This window comes from Sarcophilus harrisii, chromosome 1 (assembly GCF_902635505.1).
Source record: "Sarcophilus harrisii chromosome 1, mSarHar1.11, whole genome shotgun sequence".
Taxonomy (NCBI): Eukaryota; Metazoa; Chordata; class Mammalia; order Dasyuromorphia; family Dasyuridae; genus Sarcophilus; species Sarcophilus harrisii.
In genome coordinates, this window is record NC_045426.1 from 243501336 (window position 1) to 243526112 (window position 24777).

Genomic DNA, 24777 nt, shown 5'->3' on the forward strand with positions numbered 1-24777 from the left:
TCAGGTCTGTAGTGCCTTGAAGTCATTGTTTGAATGACAGCTGTTGGGTGGCCAGGGTGAAATGAGTTATAGGGTTCAAGCACAATTCAAGAGAACAGGTGCTATCCATAGCAGCCAAACCTCATTGCTGACAATCTTGCCAGAGACTCAAAAAAAATAGTTGGAAGATAGACCGATATTAGTTTCTAATCTGCAGGATAGTACTTAGTTCAACAAAATAAAGGAAAACTTTATCTTGTAATGTTAGATGCTTAAGGATCAGCACTTTGATTATTAATTTCACTATAAGAAGAAAAGAAAAGAAAAACCCATGTGTATATGGTTCAATGGACATCAGATTGACAGCAAATAGGACAACTAAAATGCCAACTGGTGTGACTCCTGCATCATCACCACAAAGTAATTTATTTAATGTGCTTTTTTAAATACATCTTCTTTATAAAACCTCCAAAACTTTTGACATGTCTCATCTGATCTCTCATATTCTTTGTTCTACTTTAGGAATAGGTTGGAATAAGTAGGGAACATTAAGAAAAGTCATGAATAAACTATAAACTAAACATGATCAAAAAGAAAATTTTACATATCTTTACACAACCTCTTTCTTATGAAAAACTTAACTCATTGAACTAAGCTCCTTGATTATTATTATAAATTATGGGAGGTAGATGATGGGAATAGAGAATCAGAGCATAAGTCAGCATCCTAGACTTTTTCCAAGAGAAAAACTAAGGTATTTCAATTATTTGTCTTAAAAAGGATTAGGTTACTTGGTCATAAATATATGGAGTTATGTAACCATATGTGGTTTTAGGGTAACTCTGATGGTTCTAAATCTCTTCCTAAAACAGTATATCAGGAATGGCTATTTCTCATTCCAATAATTGTTTGCTTCATCATAGGTTTTTCCCTTTCCTAGTTATGGGATTCTGAGTCAAGTGCAGTTAAAAAAAAAAAAAAAAGGAATGGCAACAGAATAAGAATAATGTAAGAATATCTATAAGTCCCCCAAACTGTAGTTCTTGACATTTTTGAAAATATCTCTTCAAATGGTCTACAATCCAACAAGCTGGATGGCTCTTGTTTCTAAGGGAACTCTTAGGAGAACTTGAGATTTCCTTGGCTAATACCAGTTCATTATTTAAGAAGAGAAATGTCTGATTCCAGATTTTAGAGTCCTCTAAAAGTTGTGAAGGATATTTTTTGGGGAACCAAGTGAAGAGGATCCCAGTGAACCCAGGTTATCATTTGCTTGTTCAAAATGGGTCTACAAGAATGCTTGTTTTTCTTTTTCAAAAGCCTTTGTAGAAGAATGGAAAAGGAGGGGATTTTTGAGGGAGAATCTTTATCCAGTTTGGATGTCCTATCTTCAACCAAGTTTTTGATATGGATGGAGAAAAAGATGTTCTTTTTCCCTCTCCTTCCTTTCTCCCTCTCCTTTCCTTCTTTATTCCTAAATTCTGTCTTCCTTTTCTTCTCCTCTTCCCTGAAAAAAGAATCTGCAAGAGGAATCTGCAAATCCTTTCAGAATGTCTATATTAATGAATTATTAACTCAGCCACCCATGACCTTAAAACTAGAACCAAGAGAGGCCTAGGGCAGGGAGAAAAGCTGCTGAATTCTTTATTGGACTCCTGTCAAGGGAAACCGACCATTTGTCTTACCTCATCAGGAGAAATTAATTAATATGAAAGGCAAACTTTTTAATTGTGTGTCAAATGAAATCAGATAGAGGCTTCCCCAACAGAATCACTTCACTTCCTTTCAGCTGCCTTGGGCAGCCCCTCTTCTTTTCAACCCCACCTCTTTTCCACAACACCCAGACAACAGGAGAATTGGCTTCTTGGGGATTATTTTAATTTTTTCCCTGGGAAAATGATGAATTTGGGTAGTTAATTTATTGATCCTGGCTCCTCTTCCCGCATGTTTTATTTTAGAGGTCATTAATCAATGAAGAAAAACACCACTAGGTCCTCCCTTCCATTTAATACACTCACACTCCTTATTTATTCCTCTGGAACAAATTCCCAGCAAATATTCGCCTATTGATTTGGAAGCTATGGACTTTTATAAAGGCTTGATCGCTTCCTGAGCTGGTGAAGTGATTTGTTTCCTACGTCTTTCTCTCTATAATGATGGAGGGGTGAGGAGAAAGGAAGAAGGGAGAGATGGAGAGAGAGAGAGAAAGAAAGACAGAGCCGGAGACAGAGAAACACACAGAAAGAGACAAAGATTCAGAGACAGAGACAAAGAAAGGGAGGGAGGGAGAGGATAAAATGAAAAGATGAAAGACCCAAGTGTGTCCATTACATGCAATGTGATATATGAATATTTAAACAGAAAATAGGTGAGAAAAACTATAACAATGATTATAAAATACATCTCTAGTGACAAATGAAATGAAATGAGAATCTAAAACAAAGTATAGAAGGCCTCAAAAATCTCAAGGTCTACACAAAAGGAACTTTTTAGGGTAGAACAGTGCAGCGAGTTACTGATTTAGCAGGGTGTTTGTCCCATACAATCAAACCCTATTTCTAGTTAGCCACTCTTCATTATTTCTTCAGAGTCCTCAATCCATTTTTCATAGCTCAGGACTCTGGAACTAGTAGCCAGATCTTGTAAGAATGCCCTGACACTAGAGATGCACTGACATAGAACTGGCTCCCTCTATTTCCCCAGCCTCTCATGTCTCAAAGACTACCCCTTCCCCCAAAAGACTTTTCCTCTGTTCGAAGGATTTTCAGCCTAATCTTCCTGTTGAGTTTCTCTTTCATCTCATTTTTGCCCCTAACCCACCCTCAGTCTTTTCTTTTTGGTTTGATCTCAAACTTTCTTCCTTTCTTCCACTACTATTATTATTCTCTTACTCACCAATCATTCAGGCTGTCAACTGTCTGCCTCTGTAATTGTGTGAAATAGGCAGGGATGGCCCCAATGTTTTCATGTCTAAATACTGGTAGCCTTACGGATGGGGGAGGGGCAGCATCAGAAAAGACAGAATGTCTTGACAGCTTTTTTCAACTCAAAAACTGCTTACATGATTTCATTTCCCAAACCCAGAACTCAGAATGCTCTGGTCCCATCCTCTTCCAGAGTCAGGAATTCAGGAGTAAGTAATTTAATTTCACATTGACATTAGAACAGATCCCTAACCAGAGGACATCAGTCTACTTTTGTCACCCACTCACCTTTCTACAATGCTAAGAAGAGGGCATGCTGTCTTCTTCTGGATGTTCCAGCATTACAGAAACATGATTTCAAGTTTAAGGGGTGGGGACCTATCCTAGAGATGAGATATTGAAGGAGAGAAGGGAAACGGAGTAACATTTCAGGTTCCTGATCCTAATAAGACATTTGATACCCACATTTCAAGAAATTCTAAAATAAGTGGTGTCACAAAAACTTTTCAGATCTTGAAAGGTAATAAATAAATTGGTAGAGGGAAAAGCAAGCTTTGGAGAATCGTGGGAAGATGTGGGGTAGAAAGGCAAGAGAACTTGTTTAGAGTGGGAGCTGGAAAGGCTACAATGATCGGGGGGAACGCTGGAGAGGAATTGATGATATTACAATGACAACGTGAGAATTCAAATTAAAACCCCAGAGAGAGTACGACGTTCTTCTCTTGCTTGGAAGCAAACCTTCCGCTTGTTTCTCAGCACTGGACAGAGAAAATATGAAAAAGGAGACTTTGCGTCTTCTCCTGTACATTTCACAACTTCTAAGAGTAGATTAATTGAGAAAATGGCTGAAAATTCATTCTATCTGACACAATGAAGCTGATCAAAGACAGCTTAGATTGTATGGTTAGTTTCACAGTCCATAAAATCGTGTTGGCTTTTTTTTCTCCTAGTGTTGTTTGTCTTTAGCTTAGGTGTTATCAATCTACACAGCGCTTGACGAATGACCTTGTCAAAATGACGCCAGTCAAAACATTTTTAGAGGAGCTCTGTTCAAATTTGTGTTAAAATGTCCTGCATTAGACACAGACAAAATCTAAACAACAACTTTTCCCAGGCTTTTATTAGAATGAATGAAAAGGTAGAAAAGGGAACAGAAAGTGAGAAATGAAAGGACTCATAAGATTCCAAATAGTTGTGTTGCTGTGGTTTTTTTTTTTTTTTTAAGATAAACATTGCATAACCAGTTTTCTTATCTGCTCTATGTAATGAGTAAACAGGAGGAAAGCTTGGTGCTCTTCGAAGACACCCCCATATTCCAAATCTTGGTAGTCCAAAAGAAGGGGAGGGACAGAATGGTGGAGTGAGAAGCTCCAGCATAAAACATGTTTTCAATCTGAAGGCATCCTAGTGCGTCTGAGTAGATTTTTGAAATTTGAGTTCTGGAAAGAGGTCTTTGCTCCAATGGGGCAGATTGTAAACAGCAGGTATTACTGCTTCCTCCTGGCCCCTCTGGAAGTGGACTCTCCAGAAGTCAGAGAGAACAGACGGTAAATGGAATCATAAGTGTAAAGGCACAGTTGTTGTGCTACCAAAATGCGAATCCAAACAACTCAAGAAGAAGGAAGAAATGCTTGAAGGAGGAGAGAGGAGATCCAGAGGAGAGAAAACCATAAGAAGAATGCAAGACAAAGGTGAGACAGACATATTCAGAGATATAAAGGGGAGTAAGTTTGTGATAACTTTTGCAGTTAAAGAAAGCTTTGCAGAGAGGAAGTTCACATTATGTGTAAGTTCCAGAATTCCTGTAGAAGACACCGAGTCCCCGACTTCTAAACCCTGAACTCAAAACTGCATCTACTTATTAAATATTTCTCTCAAGCACCATCGCCACTCCTTCCATCCAATAGAATTTTCTCCCGAGAGGATTTCTCTTTTGGAGAATATGTATGGGAGACAAGACATCAAGTTAGTTCTAACACTTCAGGGAAAGCGTTGAAGGGCAATAGGGAAAATACAAGTTCCCAGGAAATCCTCAGAGTCTTGTGTTCATAGCTCCCAGGATGGAAACATAGGCATGTGAAGATTCCTTTTTCGTTTCTTAACTTCCTTTTGTTTCAAGATAAAGGAATAAAAGGCACCCGAAAAATTAGAGAAAAAACGAAAGACCAACAGAAGTCTAGATGCCAATAATAAACAAATAAAGTGAAAATTGGAGGTGTCAGACGTGATTTAAGGGAGAAATCATCAGACTAGCATCTGGATCCTGTGGAGTTAGAATCTCCTCTCTGGACTCTTTCTTCGTTCCTGGTCCGTCCGTCTGGCTGCCTTCTTCTCTGAGTCTGTCTCTATAGGCTGTTTGTGCCTCTTTCAGTCTGCGTCTTTCTATCTCGATTTCTACTAAAACACGCACACGCGCGCGCGCACACACATACACACACACACACACACACACACACACTTGTATTTTGTGCTGTCGTAAAACCCACGTGTTCAGCAGGGAGGCTGCCAGAGAGCAAAGCAGAAGAGCCGGGACGTGGCTGCCAAGCGCAGCCCCACGACCGGTCAGGGCTGCCGGGATCTGTCCCAGCCACCTACAGCTCAGAGTTCCGACTGCTCTCTCCGCTGGCTTCGAGGATCCTTTACCCTTTGATCACCCTCACATTCCGCTTCTTTCCTCTAGAGACTTGCGATCTTCAGATATTGCTCTAGGGCATGTAACCACACGCCCACACACACACACACACACACACGAACGCACACACACTCGTCGTCTTCCTCCAGCTTTCCACTCCAAGTCCAGCACCCCTCAGTTCCCAGGTAAGGGGTGGGGGAGGGGTGTATAAACCGAAATTCTGGAATCGACGCCCCTTGGGAAAAGAGCGCAGAGGATAGGGGGCGGGGGGCCGCGTGGGGTGGGGAGGTGATGGGAGAATAACGGGAGTGGGAAAGAGACTCCCTTTTTCCTGCACTGGGTGTTGAGTGGTCCTAAGTTGCTAAGTTCCGGTGGCTCTGATACTCATAGAACCTGATTGAAGGCTCGCTCTTTAGTGGGCAGACTGGTGAGAGTGAAGAGTTCCTGAAACGCAGCTTTCTTCCTCTGGGTCGAGGGATGCAGGGTATAGAGTGAGGAGAGAGGGAACGGTTCTGCCTAGGAAAGAGTTTTGGGGGAGGGCAAAGATGTTCAGAAGAACCTCACCAATTAAGCAATTACGTTTCCCTCTTCGCTTTGCTATTTGGAAGCAAACTTTCTACGGCTTCGGAGTTGGCAATGAGACTGGTAGGGGTGAGGGGATGGGGAAGGGAGGTTTCTGGAACTGTTGAGATAGTTGTAGATTGTCCCCAGAACTCTGGAAGCCTTGACTCCTCTCTTTGAGCACTTCGAAACTCAATCCTTCCTTCTGGGACCTGGCAGGAGTGGGCTGGGACCCGCACTTAGCTAGCTCTCTCTCTTCCTTCTCCTTCCTCCTCCTCTCCTCCCCAGCGTCTGCTTTGGCCATCCTTTTCCCAGTCTGACTGCTTTTCCTAAACTCGGCTCACTCTTTTCTTCCCTTCCCCGCCCCTCTTCCCCCAACTTCAGGCATCCGACATGCTCAAGCCCAGAGACCCTGGAGGTTCGTCCTTCCTAAAAGTGGACCCAGCCTACTTGCAGCACTGGCAGCAACTCTTCCCGCAGAGCGCCCCGCTTAAGGGCGGCGGCGGCGGCGGCGGCGTCTTGGGCCAGCCGCCGCCGTTGCCCCTGCCGCCTCCGGCGCCCGAGCGCATTGAGACCGTGGCCGACAGCTTCCGCCCGCGCCCTGCCTCCTTGTCCTCTTCGGCCTCCTCCGCCTCCTCCACTCCGGCTTCTTCGACCACCTCAACCGCAGCCTCTGCCTCTTCGTCCTGCGCCGCCGCTTCTGCGGCCACTGCAGCCTCCCTGGCCGGACTGGCCGCTCTGCCAGTGGCCCAGCTCCCGGTCTTCGCGCCGCTCTCCAGCTCCGAGGTGCTGCCCTCGGGAGCTCTGCAGGGCAAGGACCTGTGTGTCGGCTCCTGCTCGGGCTCCGGCTCTAAGTGTAGCAGCGGGGCCGCCGCCTGCGACAGGGGAATCACTCGATTCCGCTGCACAGCAGAGGAGCTGGACTATTACCTGTATGGACAGCAGCGCATGGAGATCATACCCCTCAACCAACACACCAGCGACCCCAATAACCGTATGTAGCGCCCTCTCTAATCCCTCCCCTTCTCCCACTCTTGTAGGGCTTAGTTCGGTCTGTGCAGGGTGCGCTGGGCAAAAACGGCCTGGGAGGAGAGAATGGGAAATGTCTGGCTCCCCCAATTCCCTGGTTTCTTGGTCATGCTATTGTAAAAGTTTTCTGGCACGGGCAGAGGGTAGTGATGGTGGACGGAGAAGTCTCCCATGGTTTCCTTTACCTTCACTTACAACCCAAAGCGACTATCATTTCTAGAATAGATAGAGTAAAGATATTTGGGACAGCCAAAAACTCAGCTTCCAGGACTTTGCAGGGACGAATACATAGGAGTTAGGACGTAAGAGTTGGAATAGGGTGGGAGAACAACAAAGGGAGAAAGACTTGTCATTTGCACCCGAGCAGGAGGATTCATAATCTTTGAATCCTTGAGCTAGTGAGGAGTTGAGGACGGAGAGTGTGTATGAGAGTGCGGTGGTTGCTTAATGACCCTTCTAATCTCTTGGGAAAGAGGGAAATTCGGACCTTCTTTGCAAATTCCTTGGTGTTAGTGGTTCGGAAGCTTCTTTTGGGGGCTTTGAGATAGCAGTGGGAGAAAAGCAACTTCATTTTTTTTAGACATTTCTGAGAACTGTTTTTGTCTCTTAGATTAAACTGTGGCCAACGCAACGGGCAGGGGATTACTTTGAATTTCATCATTAAAAAAGAAGAGAGAGAAGAAAAATATCTACTTCTCAGATGAGACAGGCAACCCCAAAGTTTTCATTTCTTCGAGTAGGGCTCGGGTCTGCCCCCTTCCTGCCTTCATCTCGGTAGTCTTGCAGACCTTGTTAGCGTCAATAATACCTGAAAGTTTATTATTTTATTATTACTGTGTGGCGAAACGTAGGACATTGGAATTTAATATAAAAAGCATTTCCTTACCTCTCGGGCACATATGTCATATATCAAATTAACCGTCAGAACCAATTTATCAATGATTCCTGGACAAACAATTAAAATTTAAAAAAGTATTTTGAGATTTTAGAGAAAAATTTTGAGTGATGACCAAAAATGGATATTGACTTACATCAGTTTCTTTTTGTTGTCTTCAGAAGTTATGATAAGTTACACCTTTTGTTTATAGATTTTACAAGTGTTAAATATACTTTCAGTGACCTCTGGACATAATATTAAGAATAGGTTAAGAGGTTCTCAAATTGAAAGCAATATGAGATTTCTAAAATCAACATTCCTGCAATTACTATTTCATTTCCCTCTGTACTATATAAGAAAAGTTTTAATACCATATTCCCAGCCCTCTTTCTATTATATTTTGTAAGCTGTTATTTCTTGAAGCACGTTCTTACCTGAAACTTTTTAATTTGATATAAAACATTCATTAACAAATGATTGAAGAGTCAACAAACTCATAATTTCCATTGTAATATGTGAATCAGACTAGTGTTAGGGTACATAAATTTGATTATATTGATCAGTGCAAATTTATGACTGTAGCTGGGGGAAAAGTGGGGAAAATATGTGATGGATATATATATAGAGAGAGATAGATAGATAGATATAAACACCGAAACCTAAAAAGTCAACAAATAGATATATTTTCCCCTTTCTTGACTTGCTTCTTCGAGAAGTTTTAAAAGATAAAACAAAACAAATAAGGCAAACAAACAAGCAAAAATCCCTTTCCAATTTTGTTCTATATTTGAAGGCTCTTAAATTTAAGGGTGCAGAAAATCCAGCCTCGTAAATAGCATCCTCTTAAATGAATTCAAAAATACAACTTATAGTCACGGACAAACTCATTAAGGAAATTGTATACTTTTCAAAGTCGTTCTAAAAATCTGTCAGATAAACCTTTGAAAGATTAAACAGTGCTTCAGAAAAAGAATTTCTGCTGAGCAAGTGGAATGAAATAATAATCGGGCTCTGCTAAGTACTTCGCAGAGCCTGTAGTTTGTCTCCTCAGAAAATTGCCATAGGATTTTATGAAGAACATTGGAGCTTGATAACTGAACCCTCAGAATGTGTTTGCCACAGGGTACTTATACACTTTTATTGATGGACAATTCAGGAGCAACTTAATACATTTTCACTAAGAGGAACCTAGTCACCAGAAAAGGAAATGTTGTAGGGTCTTAGATTCTTCATTCATCTATTGATATTGAACATATTGAACATTTATTGCCCAGATATCGTCTCCTTGAAGCCAAAGAAAATAATCATTTTAAAAAATACATCTGTACTTGTGCTAATTTTACTTTGGTTGTGCTAAAAGTATGGTAAGGACTTAATAAATCTTAAAGGGATCCCTTGTTAAATGCAAAGGGGAGGGTGGAAGCAGGATCTAGAAGATAAATGGAAAAAGTACCATTTTATTAGAACAAACAACACATCAGATAGTTTGCTAATTAAAAGACAATTGAGAAAGAAAATGGCAAGCTGTCTAGAATAGCCCTGTGACTTGGGAGGCATGATTTCCAAGTTCGGGTTCAGGATCTTCCTTGAGCTGCGTGAGGTGGTTATTTCAAACAGTGGAATGTGTTTTACATTGATGAAGTGAGAAGTGATTGTTTTTAAATAGGAGAGTCTAAAGAAACTCAGAAAATCAAAGACTGCCAAATGTTTTTGTTTTGTTTTTTATTTCTGTACTTTCTTGGAAGGGGTTATCGGCATTGGTGTGTCTGCTAATTGAAAATCCGATTTGCAAGAAGAGGCAACACGTGGATACTTAGGGAAGCTTTTAGAAGGATGCCTATGTTTGGGTTGTGAAGAGATGGGCTGGGGATGTAGAGTGAAGGATAACATTTTTATATATAGATTTTCTTTTGTTCTGTTGTTATGTTATATCTCCATTTTTAACAAAATGAAGACTTCACTTTATTGTTTCATTTCTATTATCGTTTTTTTAAAAAAGCAGTAATTTTTTACCCCTTATATAAAAGAACATACACATTAAAAAAACTTCTCTGAATTGTATTAATTATATTAACAAGTATTGATAGTTTCCCATAGCACAGATTAACACGTTAGTTTTGAGGTTTGATATCAGGTGACAAATGAGAAGTTTGTTATATGTACACAAAACATTTGAAAACTGGTTCTATCCAACCAACAGATCCCAACCATTTTCTATGTTGTCTAACTCCTTTTATAATGGTTGTTTCTTTACTAGTTGAGTGCATAAATCATATATCAGTTCATCACTTTTCCACTCACTGTTATTTAATAACATTTTTATAATTCATTTAGGCTTATGTATTTTAAAGTAAAGGTTTTATGTTGTCTCTATTAAATGAGACTGTTGCTGACTCATAACTGTTGTAATTCCTGCAAAACTTCCCTTTTGTTTAAATTTTAAAATAAATGTGTATTGTAAATAAATAGAACCTGAATTCTACATTATTTCTCTTGTTAGTGTCTCAGTTAGTCACTCAGTTAGTGACTCTCAGTTAGTGACTTCAAAATAACTTTTTTTTGCTGATTTTTTTTTTGTCTATCAGTACCATAAAAAGAAAATTTAATATCTCTTTGAAATGGATTTTCCATTATTGGTACCTAAACTGGAAAAATTAGCTACTTCATAATTTGATATTTTGCTTTGTTTTTAAAAGAAATTAGGAATTGTCATGTGACTTAAGCACAGATACCTTTGTTATTTTAAAGAGATTTTTAAAAACTTGTTTTCAATCCTATACTCTCCCCACTACTGACTCTGAAGAACATGGACTTTCAGCAAAGTTGAGTCACTGGGTGTATGTGGGAGTGATTGTGGAGATTGTGTGCAGATATGAGGGACAAGGAAGAGGTTAGAAAATCAAAACCAAACACTATTTGTCAAATTGTCAGGTGACAGGAAAGGAGTAAAAAGACCACAAAAGGTGTGAATATTTTCTTATCCCCTTGTAGCTTATTCCTTTACCTTTAGAGGAAAAAAAGGCTTTCATTATGGATGTACTGATAACTATTAATCATGATGAATAAACGGCTACATAATAAATTTGTTGGGTAAAACTAATGTTACCCAGTCAAGTAGCTTGTATAAACTCAGCATACCAGTCAATTAATGGTAAAGCAGTGTGTTTAGCTTTAGAGACTGATCCCAACTATCAGACATTTGCATTTGGAGTTTTGATTTTTGCTATTGTTCTATTTTTTTCTTTTCTCTTTTCTTTTCTTCTCGTGCGAATATTTAGAAGATCTGATAACATATATGATTTAGCTATTTTATATCATTAGTTATCCAGCGCCTTAAACAGAACATATAGCCATATATTAGGTTGAGGTTAGAAAAGGTGGTGACTGTTTATTTAAGGTGATAAAATGGTCCATCAGCAGTAATCTCCATCGATATGTGCCACAAGGAGATGAAGGATGAGGGGACAAGCCACAATTAATTGCCCTATAGTTTTGTAGGAGAGAGTAGAGCCAGCACAGACCCGGCTTCGATCTTCTCTCTCAGCTCCTATTCATCATCTCTACATTGTATATGGGGGTCTCTTAGGGGCAGGGGGCAGTAAGGTTTATCTACACACAATATTCTCTCAACTCAGGCTACTCTCACTCAAATTTAATTTATTAATAGTCATTCAAAGACAAATAAAATCAACATTTCCTCTCTCTCAAATCTTCTGCTACTTTTCCATTATATATGTATACATAAATATACACATTCACATACATATATGCATAATCAGAGGGAGGTTGCTATCCTAAAGCCATTCTGAAGGAGGGACCACTCCCTTTTATCTTCAAGTGTATGGTTATGTTTTATTGTTTTTCAAAGTCTTTCCAAAAGACCCTTTGAGAAATAATGATTGTTTGAACTACTCTCATGTATGCATTTTTCCTTCTCAGAGAAACAGCTCTCCTCATTATTTCCCAGATAACCTGTTCTGTTGTCTGATTTCTAATTTGAGCTTCATAGAAGTGAACCTGTGCTTATTCAAAGGAAAATGTCAGACATGGTGGAAGATAGTGGGAGAAAGATAATTAGGGAGAATGAAAGTTGTGATGGAGCTGAAAACTTGGACAAGGAGCACAGCACCCAAAAGTCCAAAAGAAAATATTTAATAGCAAGATAGCAGTCTCTCTCCTTTACCCTCCCCCCCCCCAACTACCCCAGGAAACTGGAGAGGTGAAGTGATGGAGAGGAAGGGAAAGCATTGATGGCTGACAGTGAGATTTGGTGAGAAAGAGAGATTGAGAAAGACTACTATAATATACAGTGCTCCCAAGGGGCAAATTACTTCTCTCCAATGACCTTTTCCCCTCCCTTCTCCACTCAAGTGGACAATAAACACCCTTTTAAGTACATATGCAAACACACAGAGAGATGTCATGTGCAATTCTCAAATACACAATGTACACACACATACAGCCTATGCCCCCTTATCCACCTAGTAGAGACACTGAAGTCTTCCTGTTTCTCTTACTCTATCTCTGTTTCTCTATCTTTCTGCCTGTTTGTCTTTGTTTCTCCCTGGCACAGAGCAGTAGCTGCCACTCGGCTGCATGCCTGCAGCTTTTGCTGGGTATCTATGAAGGAACATCTAAGGTCTAGGAGAGGATCTGTGAGACTGGATGGCTCCTGGACCCTGCTGGGTCTGGCTTACAGAGACTGGCCCCTGAAACAGGGGCTACTGGGCTACTGATAAAATACCTTAAATGGTCACATAAGATCTATAGCTTGGAGCCAACAAAGCTGAGGTCTTCACTCAGACTGGTGCTTTTTGTCCTGTTCTCTTGGGACCTGTCATTCATTCATTTCCATTAATGCTTATTAATTAACCTTGCTTTAACATCTAAGGGTGACAATAAGTTAAGGAAATTGAAGGTCATGGTGGAAACAAAGAAGCTTACAAAGGAGAAAAGTTTACCTCTTATAAAGAGAATCTTCCTTTAACAATATAGTAAGATTTTCAGTCAGCCTGGTAATGAATACAGTTTAAAAAATTTCTGAGATGATAGGAAATCCAAATTCGAACAAATAAACAATCAAAAACATGGTCACTTTTCTTATATGTCTTTGTGAACATTTGGATTTGGTGAGCATAGGCAGAGGTGCTCTTTATAACCCACATATTAATGATCTAGATATTGTGAGAGGCATTCTGCACTAGATCATTAAACAAAAGGACATATTCTAGACAGAAATAGGGCCATGAACTTCATGTTTAGGAACTCCTACCAAAAGAAACATCTTTGGATTAAAGTGGCTTTCAAGCTACTGTGTCATAAGAATATATAAAAATGTCTATCTTTCAAAGTCAAGGAAATTTTATTGATAATGTTTTTATGTCTACAACCTCTTTAATTACAGAGATACTGTTTTATCTGTCATAATTTCCCTGAATGAGAATATATTTATTTTGGCATATCATGCTTTCATAGGAGAAGTGTACAAGGCTTTCCCCCTAAGCTTTCCTATGGGTTTTCAGAGATGGTATGCTTGAAAACACTTGGATACATCATTTGGTTCCATAGATTCTATTCCCACCCCCAAAATATATAATTAGCTGTTTCATCTAAAAAATCAGATATCATCAAATTCCTTTAATAATATAAAGTAAAAGATAATATTTAAATACCTTCAAGAACTTAAGAGATTTTATAATTTGAAAAAGTAAAATGTATCTTAATGTGTTTTAATAGTATTTGGCCAAAGTTTCCCCCCTCCCTTTTCCAAATCCTAATATACATAGAGCTATGAACTGTGATTTCACTGCTATAAGTAATTCTTATATGAGGAGTATCCCTCTATCAATGAAGATAAACAACTTCTTTGTAATTTATAGCTTTAATGAGTTGCCTAGAGCACTGAAATGGTAAGTGACTTGTCTAGGATCACACAGTCAGTATGTGTCATAATCAGATTTTGGATTTATGTCTTTCTGGACAGCTCTGTTTTGTATCTCACTATATATACATATATAATAAATGACAGTATTACATCATATTATAGATATAATAAGTGAAAAGTGGTTGTCTTACTGATTCAGACACTTTCCAGTTCTCAGGAGCTTAGTTTCTCATCTGCAAAATCCTATTATTGTTTCCATCATAAGTCACATGGTGATGCTGTGAAATACAGTATATTGGAGATATAATAATAACCTACATTTCTCTAGGATTTTAAGATTTACAAAATATTTTACCCAAATCAATCATATGAGATAGGTATTATAAGTATTTTTTTGTGCCAGTTTCATAGTTGAAGAAGATAAAGCTTCAAGAAGTTCAGTGATTCTCAAGGTCAGGTAGATAATGATTTAATATTTTTCCCCATAAAATACACTATCTCTCTCTGCAGATTGCTTTTTGGAGATATTGGGTGTGTGTGTGTGTGTGTGTGTGTGTGTGTTTTGCCATGAATTTTACATGCATTTAAAATCCTGTTAAGTCTCTTGGTTGGTAGCTGAGGCACATAGCTTTTGAAATTATTTTATGTATCAATATAGTACAATAGGAAAGATACTGGTTCTGGAGTCAAATGATCTGGATTCAAATACCATTTCCCTACCTCCAGCTTCCTATCTCTGTGACTGTGAGCAAGCCACTTACCTTCCCTGGGTCTCAGTTTCTTAACTTGAAAAATAAGGACATTGGACTAAATTGTCCCTAAGGTCTTTCTCAGGTCTAGATTGATGATTCTACAATCCACAAAATAGTGTGATACTGGTTGTGTTGGAAGTGAAAAAGAAATGTGTCTCCTGTATCAAATATATCTACTGTCAGTGATTCAGGCTGTCTAAAGAGGGAACACTAAATATTCTTGCCTTCAACATAGCCTTATTGAGTGAACCAGAAAGGGAAAGTCATCTAAGTAATTCCCCTGAGTGATTTATTTTTATTTTCATGGGCAAATTGCCTTTGCTTATTGTCATTTGTTTTTTAGCTATTTTTTGCTAAGGTGCTGAAAGATCTTCAGATTCTGGACATTTAAAAAATTTACTAATGTTATCTATTTATTTTCCCATTCATATTTTTATTTTAATCTGTCCAAACATAAGATTGTGGGAATGAGGCAAAAGGATCCCTGTTACCCAATCCAGACTTCAGTTTTTTCAACAGCCCCCAAAATAGTTATTCAGATGAAATATTTTCATTCTATTGAGTCTTGGATTTGGAAATAGAAATCTAAACTTTTTACCTCATTTATTAGATTTCATATTTACCTATAATAAGGACACAGCACTCATCTCTTCCTTCTGAATGTGATCACGTATATTTGTAGTTTTCTTCATCAATCATCTGAGCCAGAATATGAAATATGGCTGGACCAATGAGATAGTAGGAGAAATTTTATTTTCTACTTGCCTTTTGGTAAAATCTGGGCCCCAAAAAGTCACACAACCTATTTTATGCAGAGAATGACTGACTGAGAGGAAGATATTTCTGCTGAGATGTCTCTGAGACATATAAAATAGCCCCAATGAGGTAAACCTAATTTCTATTTAAAGAAGAGAAGAAACCCTGAAAAAAACAGAAATTTCTATTTAAAATTAATGAATTATTCCTTCAAAATGTCCTCAGAAAAAGGACCTCATCATACTTTTTAGCTGAGTAGCTGTAAGTCAGGAGCCTTCTAAAATTGTTAAAACAATTTAAAGTGATTAATCCATTTATCAAGCACCTACTATGTGCCAACCACTGTGATAGACCTTGGATATAGAAATACAAAATTGAAACAATTCTTATTTACCACCCCTCCCCCACCTTTCCACATACTTAATGACTGGAAGAGTAAGAACAGAAGTTCTTTTGCAAATAAATTACAATGTGAATTCAGCTGCAAGAACATTGAAAACAATATAAACCATCCAGGGTTTATTTTGTTAAAAGTTGTGTGGGGAATGGTGATAGTTTGACTTCAATTATTCTGAATTTCAGTAATAGTTGCATCATCTCAGTCTTAGTGAGGAACATTTAGGGCATTTTATCAGAACCTGAGTGCTGTTGCTTCCCAAGGAAAGTGACCCAGAATGAAGTGAACTGCCCTGTGTGCTTGTTCAGTCTCCGTAGTAGCTTCAAACTCCTAGCACAGATGGCTAAGAACTCAAGAGCTGCCCAAGGGTGCTAGCTGACTCCTTCAATAAAGGTTTAATAATAAGAGCTGGTATATAAAATAATGCTTAAAGGTTTACAAAGTGCTAGAATGACTCATCTGATCTTTAATACAACTCTGGGAAATAAAACAAAGTTTTATTATCCTCATTTTACAAACTAGGAAACTTCATTTTACATATTAGGAAATTCAGAGTAGGAGTGGGACTGACCCAAGCTCATACATTTAACTCTGATGATAAAAGATGATGACATTCAATTTCTCTGACCATAATTTGTACTGGTTGAGTGCAAGTTTACCTTTCTTGGGGAAGGCTATGCAGACAGGATTACAAAATCAGAGAAGTTCTCCTAGGGACTTGAAAAGTGGGAAAATTAAAATAAAAGATATTGATTCAGGGACTCAGGGCTCTGGAGCAGCTCCCGAATTCAGTTTGTTACCTTCTGGGGTTAGCAGCGCTTAAGTTTCATGGCATTTTGTCTGTCGATGGTATCAGTCTGGGTTGGAAGCCTTGCCTTTCTCCTGCCTCAGTGAAAGGTGGCACCAGGGTATGGATAGAGGTGGGAGGACTTGACTTAGAGGTATTCCAGGAAAACCAAAGAAACGATGAGGCAGGCTTGGAGCTGGCTGGCCCCAGGGGCTGGACTCTCCAGTGTCTGGTCGGAAAGCGGAGGGGGCTAGCAGACCACACGTCTCCGTGAAGCCCATTAATAACCACAGAGCTCTCGCAGGAGACAAGGCGGCCCCAGCCCCCTGTGCCTACTTGCTCCCAACTGGGCTGGTCTAGAGGTTGCTTGCAAAACCTCCAGGACTACGGTAGAGAGGGGCGGGTGCGAAGTGAATCGGAAGGGCCCCAAACAGAATGAGGATTTTGGTGCGCTCTGCTTCTTTTCCAGCCTGAAATTCTTCCCCCTTCTTCGCTCCCCCTCCCCCGTCTCTCTCTGTCTCTTTGTCTCTGTCTCTGTCTCTGTCTCTGTCCCTCCCCCTCTCCTTTTCTGTCTATCTGTCTTTGTCTGTCTGTCTCTCTTTCTCCTCCCCCCCGCCCCACACTATCCCTTTGAAAGAAAGATAATTTGTATATCATGAATGGACTATGTTTTTCACTCTGCCAGGAGGGCTCCGGTAGGAGTATGTGGCCGCAGCGGCGACAGCAACAGTAGTTAAATTTTATTTTTCGGGTGAAAGAAAGTATTCCATCTTCGTATAATGCCCTGGAATATTTCATTACTCTATCTAGTTTCCGGAGATGAGGGAAGCAAAGAAGAAAAAGTTCAATAGTTAAAACAACAAGAACAACTCGAAACCCAACGTTTTCTGTAAGCCTAAAGAGTTTACATTTCTTCCTTTAAAAATGCCCTGTTCAAGTATTTCACATGAAGCCGAAGATTCACTAACAAGCATAATAATACTCCTACAATAACCCCATAATTGACAGGGGTGACTTTTTTCTGCCATCAAGGACCCGGATAACAAACTTAAAGGGCCAGAAAGACTAACTAAAAGCAGACCAACCACTTTTTAGTTCTTGGAGTTATATTTCTGAATACCAAGTTGTTTGACAGAACTGTTTCCCCAGACTGAGGGTCTTTTATTGGGCAGCAGAAAAGATTATTGCGCAGTCAAATAGGGCTCTTCAGGGCCTTCCCCTCACTCCCTCCTTAAGGGGATATTTTTGATTGTAAGAGGAATCAGCTTCAAAGCTTTAAAGAAAGAAACAAACAAAGAAAAACTTAAAAGATCTAGTTCCCATAGTGATCAATTTCACTATATACTAGTTACTGAGATTCCTAGTCTTAACTCTAGAGGAAAGATCTTTGAATTTCTTTAAAAGTGCAATTAAGCAATGTCGGCAGAAACAGCTATTGCCATCTCCAACTGTGGAAAGTCAAAGAGAGATAGAGACAGAGAGATAGAGAAAGGAGGAAGAAAACAGAGAAGAGGGAGGAGAGGGAGAAAGAAAGAAAAAGGGAAAGAGAAGAGGGGGTTGAAGGGAAAGAAAGACAGAAAAGGAGAGAAAACACCATCTTCGACACCAGTTAGGATGCCACACTCGAGGCCTAGAGAGGGCGAAAGTCTCAAGCGCAACAAATATTTTCTTATTGACACTTGGTTTTTAGATCTCTGAAAGTCCGTCAATAAAGAATTTAATCCAGAAGCTGATCAGATTTAGGGCAACCTCAATGCCTTCACGATCACAAAAAGAAAGTACCTAAGTCTTGCCTTGGAAAAGAAAAGGGAGGAGGTGCACTATTTTCAGTACAGCGTACCCCAAGGCAGAACTGTCCGATCTTTTGGCTGGGGTGCGAAGTGGGGTTGGGGGTACGGGGTAAAAAAAGGATGAATAAGCTTTTTAGGTAAACCTATTTCTCCACGCGTCTCTCCTCTCCCTAACCCCTCTGCCCTTCTTTTTACTTCGCAGGTTGCGACATGTGCGCTGACAACCGTAATGGCGAATGCCCCATGCACGGCCCCCTGCACTCCCTTCGCCGTCTGGTGGGTACCAGTAGCACGGCCGCCGCCGCGCCCCCCCCAGAGATGCCCGAGTGGCTTCGAGACCTGCCTCGAGAAGTGTGTCTGTGCACCAGCACCGTTCCAGGCCTGGCGTATGGTATCTGTGCTGCACAGAGAATCCAGCAGGGCACCTGGATCGGACCATTTCAGGGAGTGCTTCTCCCCCCAGAAAAGGTGCAAGCGGGAGCTGTCAGAAACACCCAGCATCTCTGGGAGGTAAGTTTAAAGGATTCTCTCTAACTTGGATGATTTGTTTCTTGTTGTCTAAAAGTTGTCTATAGTTAATTGAATGGAATTGATCCCAGTGTGGTCACTTTTACTGGGACACTAAGTATAGAAAGGATGGAGAATATGTTTTCCTAGTTGGGCATGTACTACTTACAGTTTCAGGCCTTATGTTCTTCCCTCAAGAGACAGAGAGTGTTAGAGCTGGAAGGGGCCTTAGCAATCATCCATCCACTCATTTGACAAATGAGGAAACTAAAGGGAGGTGACTTACCCAAGACTTGACTCTTGACAAAAGAGCCAACACTGCATTTCAACTCTTCTGCCTCCTAGCTTCCATTGTGGGACAAAAAAATAACTTAGTAAAACAATAGGTCTAAGGCAGGAGTTCCTAACCTTTTTCTTTAGAAAATCCCTTGGATTCCTATGAACATTCTTATACTTCCTATTCACATTGAAAAGAAAGTAATTCTAGAATTTTTTCATGCATATGCAAATAGAAGGATTTTTTCTTCACAAAGAAAATTCTTTGGTATGCAACTTTTTTTTAGTGTTATTAAAATGTTAAATTTTATCTGAACACAGTAAAAGAAATAATGACACTGTTCTGTTTCTTGTCAACCAATAATTTTATTCTTAGTTTTAAAAAGAGATAACTCCATATTACATTTGTCATTCAGTCTGTTTCTTGCTTTGAATCTGATTGACAACAGGACTGAGAATATTTATTCACAGAGATAAATTGTCATAAATGTAATTAAAGCTTTGTGAGCACATTTAGTAAGAAAAGGATCTATTTCTCCAAGAATATGCTCCAAATTTTGTAATTTCATTGATTGGAAATCATTGTGGCTGATTTTTCCCTAGTGCAATATGAAAAGTGTTTCATATTCAAACCTTCTTCATTTGGTTTTGGTCAGTAGAAATGATTCTTTCACCTGCCCTTAATTTTTCAGATGCAACATAACACTATCACTCTTTTCCACTTCCTCCTTACTATTTTTTTAGCTAACAATACTATATTGGGGTAACTTTATAGGATAATATAGCTATTAATCAAATATTCCTTGCTTTCCCTTAACAAGTTTCTCATACCTCAGGATGGGAACCCTTGGTAACAGAAGTAATGGTGAACAAGTTCCTGAAAACTGACATTAGATAACTTTTCTAATAAATAAACATTTATTTGGTTTCTTCTGTATACAATGATCACTTACATTTAAATAACCCTTTAATATTTACAAAAGCCTTGCTTCAGGTAGGTAATATACAAATGTTAATTTCCATTATAGAAGAAAAGATAGAGGTTCTCCGAGATTAAATGACTTGCCAAAACTTGACTGGTAGTCAAGAGAAAGGTAATCTGACACAATCCTAGATTTGGAGAGGAATCAGTTAAAATCCAAGCTATACCACTGATTTTGCAATAATCCTATCTAAACCTTAGTTTCTTTATCTGTAAAATGAAGCAGTTTTTAGACGAGATGAACTAGATGGAGCCTTCCCGTTATCAAAATTTGTGATTCTATGAAAATTTGTGACTATGAAGCATTCAAGTTTAAATCTCTTTACTGGAGTTTTTGCTATTAAACAATCCTACCCCAGACTCTGGAAGAGAGCAAAAGACCCTGTCCCTGCCCTCTAGGAGTTTCCAATCTTATGTCACTAACTTTATTATTATTTATCATGTTGCCTGGGGCGCTATGAAATTTAAGAAAAGGAATATATACTATGTAATTTGAAAAACTGTATACACCTTTATAGAAGCAGAGGGATGGTGGGATAATAGAAGTTCCTTTAACTTTGTTGGCCAATTTGACAAGTACCTGAAGACTGAACCTCCTTGGTGTAATATGGAGCATATTGCTGTAGCTACTTATACATTTAACTTGGCTTGTCAAGATGACATACTGTTTTATCTTAACCTAATAGATTGTGGTCTAAATAGTCTATCCTATACACAAAAAAACTTGCACCTGTGTGTTAAAAACGTTCTATCCAGAGTTAACAGGAATACCACGTTTGAGCTAGCTGTCTCCATCAAGCAAGGTCCATGAGAAAAGACTTGTGTAAAGACATTGGTGTAAAAAGTGGGGGAGATTCAGTTTGTACGTGGATCATCAACAACTGGGTCACATATGCTGTAGCATCAAGAGGAAAAAAATCCTTGATTAAATTTCAACCTTAAACCATTGTAGAGACAATTTTTATTACATTTTTAACATTGATTATAGGTTTTAGGATTAAATAAAGAACAAAATTAAAAAAAAATAATGTTTAGATTACCATATACAGAAAATCCCCAAAGTCTTGGTGATATTTTTAAGGTTCATCACCTGAAAACTACACCAAAATTTTGGGACATATTGGGGACATTATTGTTACAAACAATATTAAAATTACTCCTTTCAAAGAAATTCTTTGAGAAAAGAGGGAAAGGAGGAAGATAAATTGTATTAGTTAAGGAAACTATTGGGAAGTAAAAACTGACACTAAGGAGAAAATCATCTAATTATCTGCATTTGAAACATTTCTTTTTTGGTTTTGGTTCCTATTCTAATTGAGTGTGACCTCAAGTTTTCCTTAAAAATGATAAAAGCGCTTTTCAGCACTTTTAATGCTATTGTGACATCACAAAAGTGATGATACCATAGTTACAGGTTTACCAAAAGTTTTCTAAGGTTTTGCAACATTTACAATGACGATAACTTAATTATACAGGTTTACCTCTTTCTGAAAATGTCAAGCCTGAATACCATTATTTATGTCTTAAATTTAGGGGTTATATTTCTAGTAAAACATAGGGCAAAACTGAACATAAAAAAAAATCCCATTTGCTGTTTTTATAAAAGGCTAGAACAGCTGGATGTTCATGAAAAGACATCACACATTTAGAAATCAATAGCAGAGTATAATTAGAAATATAGGTGTTTAATAAATATTTGTTGAATTAAAAAACCTTTATTTTGTGTACAATAGAAATTGTTTTAACAGAGATATTCAAGAACATATCATCTGTATTTTTAGTCTTATTAAGTACTTGATATTGGATTTGGAGAAGTAATTCTGCATATGACATAAAAGTTATATGTGTTTGTGATCTAATTGTAGACCCATAGTCCTGAATTCATATATATTTATGGCAGTTATTTTCTTCTTTCACAATAGCAAGGTTTGTATAGTTGTTTGGTATAGTAAGAATATGAATATTTCTGATACTGTCATGAAGTTGTGGATATATTTGAAGTTTTAATTATAGTGGCTTTACAGTTGTGCAAATTATCCTGGAGAAACTTGAAAATCTATAGAAAAGATGATATTATAAAGATGGGGTAGTATTCTAATATATATTATGAATAGATAATAGAATGATGATAGATATTTATAACAGTGTATAATAGTGACCAACAAAAAGGTTACTTCTGATTAATAGTAGTTGTAAATTTTTTCTTAATCATTTAAAATATGGCAATATATACATATATAAAATCCCAAAGCATTTTCTGTAAATCACTGGTTATCTAAATCAAATTACATTTAACACCAGAAAAATCTCAGATTTTGGTTTTATTATTCAAATTTTAGGTTTTTCTCTTTCAAGCCTGGATTCTCTTATAAAATATTTTATTTAACTATTTTAAACTATTTTAAAAAGTAATCAGCATGTGTCTGTAAACAAATAAGAAATTCTGACACTTAAGTGTTTTATGACTCATGATATATTAGCCCATTTTTGAACATAATCTTTTAAAATATCTTTCATCCTAGCAGGTCAACATTAATACACACATATTTATAAAATATTAACTTTATATATGTATGTATCTTCTTATGATTGTCTCATTTAAGTCATAAGTATAATTCTGCATATTTTTCAAAGTCGATTGCAGATGAGAAAATGTCTTTAAATTAGTAGCTCAATATTTAAGTCCTGATGGATCTTCTGGGGGTAACTTATCTTTATTTCAGTACTGCAAATGGATTTCTAATATTTTTCCTACAGTAGTAGGAAGTAGTTGATAGATTTTTGTTTCAATTTGCAGTTCATTGTTTTCAACATAGTTGTGCTTTATTATACAGAATGAAGGCTTATTACAGAAATATTCAAATTCATATTAGGCATAGTATTTTTAATTTTTTTGTTTTCCTGGTTGTAATAAATAGATGAAGTGTTTTCCTCGACATAAACAAATATTCAAAGACTTTGTGCTTGATTAGTTTGGTTAGTTTACTAGAAAGCTCCTATCATGCACTTTAATTTTTTTTTTTTTTTTGCTGATAACCAGTGCTCTTTGAATGTATAGCCATTCAGAGTGTATTAAATACCATTCCATTATTTGACAACATGTTTTCACAACTATAAAAGATCATGGGGAATGAAAAAGGCCAAGACAACTTCTTGTAATTTAGAGAGATTAATTCTTCATAAAGCCAAAAATATTACTCACTTCAGTTGTTTCTTTTTCACTTTGACTCATTTCAATCAGACTCACGGTTTGCTGCTATTTAAAAAAATAATATAAACTCGGGCTGTTTAAAACAAAAATAGTCTAGGGTGAATTAAGTAAACATTCATTTTAGTAACATAGGCATTTATCCCAACAATACTTGAATGCATGATAACATTTCTGGACATTTGGAAGGAATAAGAACACTTTTTCCATTTTTTTAAATAAAGAAAAAAGAGACTTTCTCAGCAATTAGGTCTTATTGATGAGAGTGAGATAATTTTTCCCTAATGTGTTTTCTAATGAAGAAGTGGAAAGGCACATATGATTCCAACATATATGAAAACATTATCTCAATTATTAATGTGTCCTTTTTCCCTAGGGATAAATTAATCTGGTTGCACATGGTTTCCTCTTTCTGCTTAACATCAGAATTTAATAAGACCAGACTTTTGGAATGTATACAGGGCACACTTAAAATTCTATTGGACTAAAATCCAGAAGTTTAAAATGAAATAGCTGATTAAGATAGGTTAGTATAGCTAAAGCTTTTCAACCCCTAGTTGAGTTTGACAAGACAGTTTATCAACAATTGATGAAATAAATTTTACTTCTTTTCAAAAATGAAGAATTATTTTGTTAACTTGAATGATGTTGAAGCTTATTAAAATTACAATCATGGTTTCAGGGGAAAATTCATTTTTACAAAATTCTTCATGTTGGGTGGACAGATTTTAATTTTAATTAAATTAATTTAATTTAATATTTAATTTTCATCTATGATAATGATAATTTATCTTTTCTTAAGTAAACCAAGGTTATATGGACCATTGGTTTGTAGTCTTATTTATGTTTTGACTTTGTGACAAAGCATTTTGACTTGAGTTTTATTTTTAAATTAATGGATTATCTTTTATCATTGTCTATTAAATTAGGTTACTATCTTAATAAAAAACCACTTTAGTATATATGCCTATATAAAATAAAAGTAAGTTTTTTCTTGTTTTAAAAATGCCATTTAAGTGGCAGTTTAAAGTAATAGTAGAATGACGGGAAATGATTTTTTTACATTTTACATATACTTTGTCAATTAACTCAGATGGCCAGATCTCATACACTAAATTGCTCCTATGAAAATGAATCTATGCGTAGATGAAATCTTGAACTGAAGAACTTGTTCTAGTGACCGAAAGTAAAACTGTACAGATTAAAAAGCTCTGTAATGTAATGGTTTGTTTCATCAAAATATCAGAAGATAGTATTATGTTGCAGCCACAGTTTATATTATATTAAAATTATGTTTTTCTATAATTCAGTATTGAATATTTTGGCTACCTATCATGTTCATGAAATTCAAATAATTTGTTCCTTAAAAGTAAACCATAGTAATGTTACTATTGCATTTTAAATTATGCAAAGTAACAGCTGGTGTAGATTTTTGG

At 37.5% G+C, this 24777-nt stretch overlaps 1 protein-coding gene across 3 annotated transcripts in view; it reads left to right on the forward strand.

Moving 5' to 3' along the window:
- Positions 1-4188: 4188 nt before the first annotated feature.
- Positions 4189-24777, forward strand: part of PRDM6 (PR/SET domain 6) — a 148586-nt gene continuing 127997 nt past the window's right edge. Inside the window, exons 1-3 of one of the 3 annotated variants that reach the window (XM_031939120.1) lie at positions 4189-4594; positions 6481-7090; positions 18571-18878. In XM_031939120.1, coding sequence (XP_031794980.1) covers positions 6490-7090; positions 18571-18878 — 909 coding nt within the window. In that variant the 5' untranslated portion in view covers positions 4189-4594; positions 6481-6489. Of the gene's footprint in view, positions 4595-5383; positions 5721-5797; positions 6181-6480; positions 7091-18570; positions 18879-24777 lie in introns of those variants that run through there. The other 2 variants (XM_031939114.1, XM_031939107.1) reach the window with 2 other exon arrangements.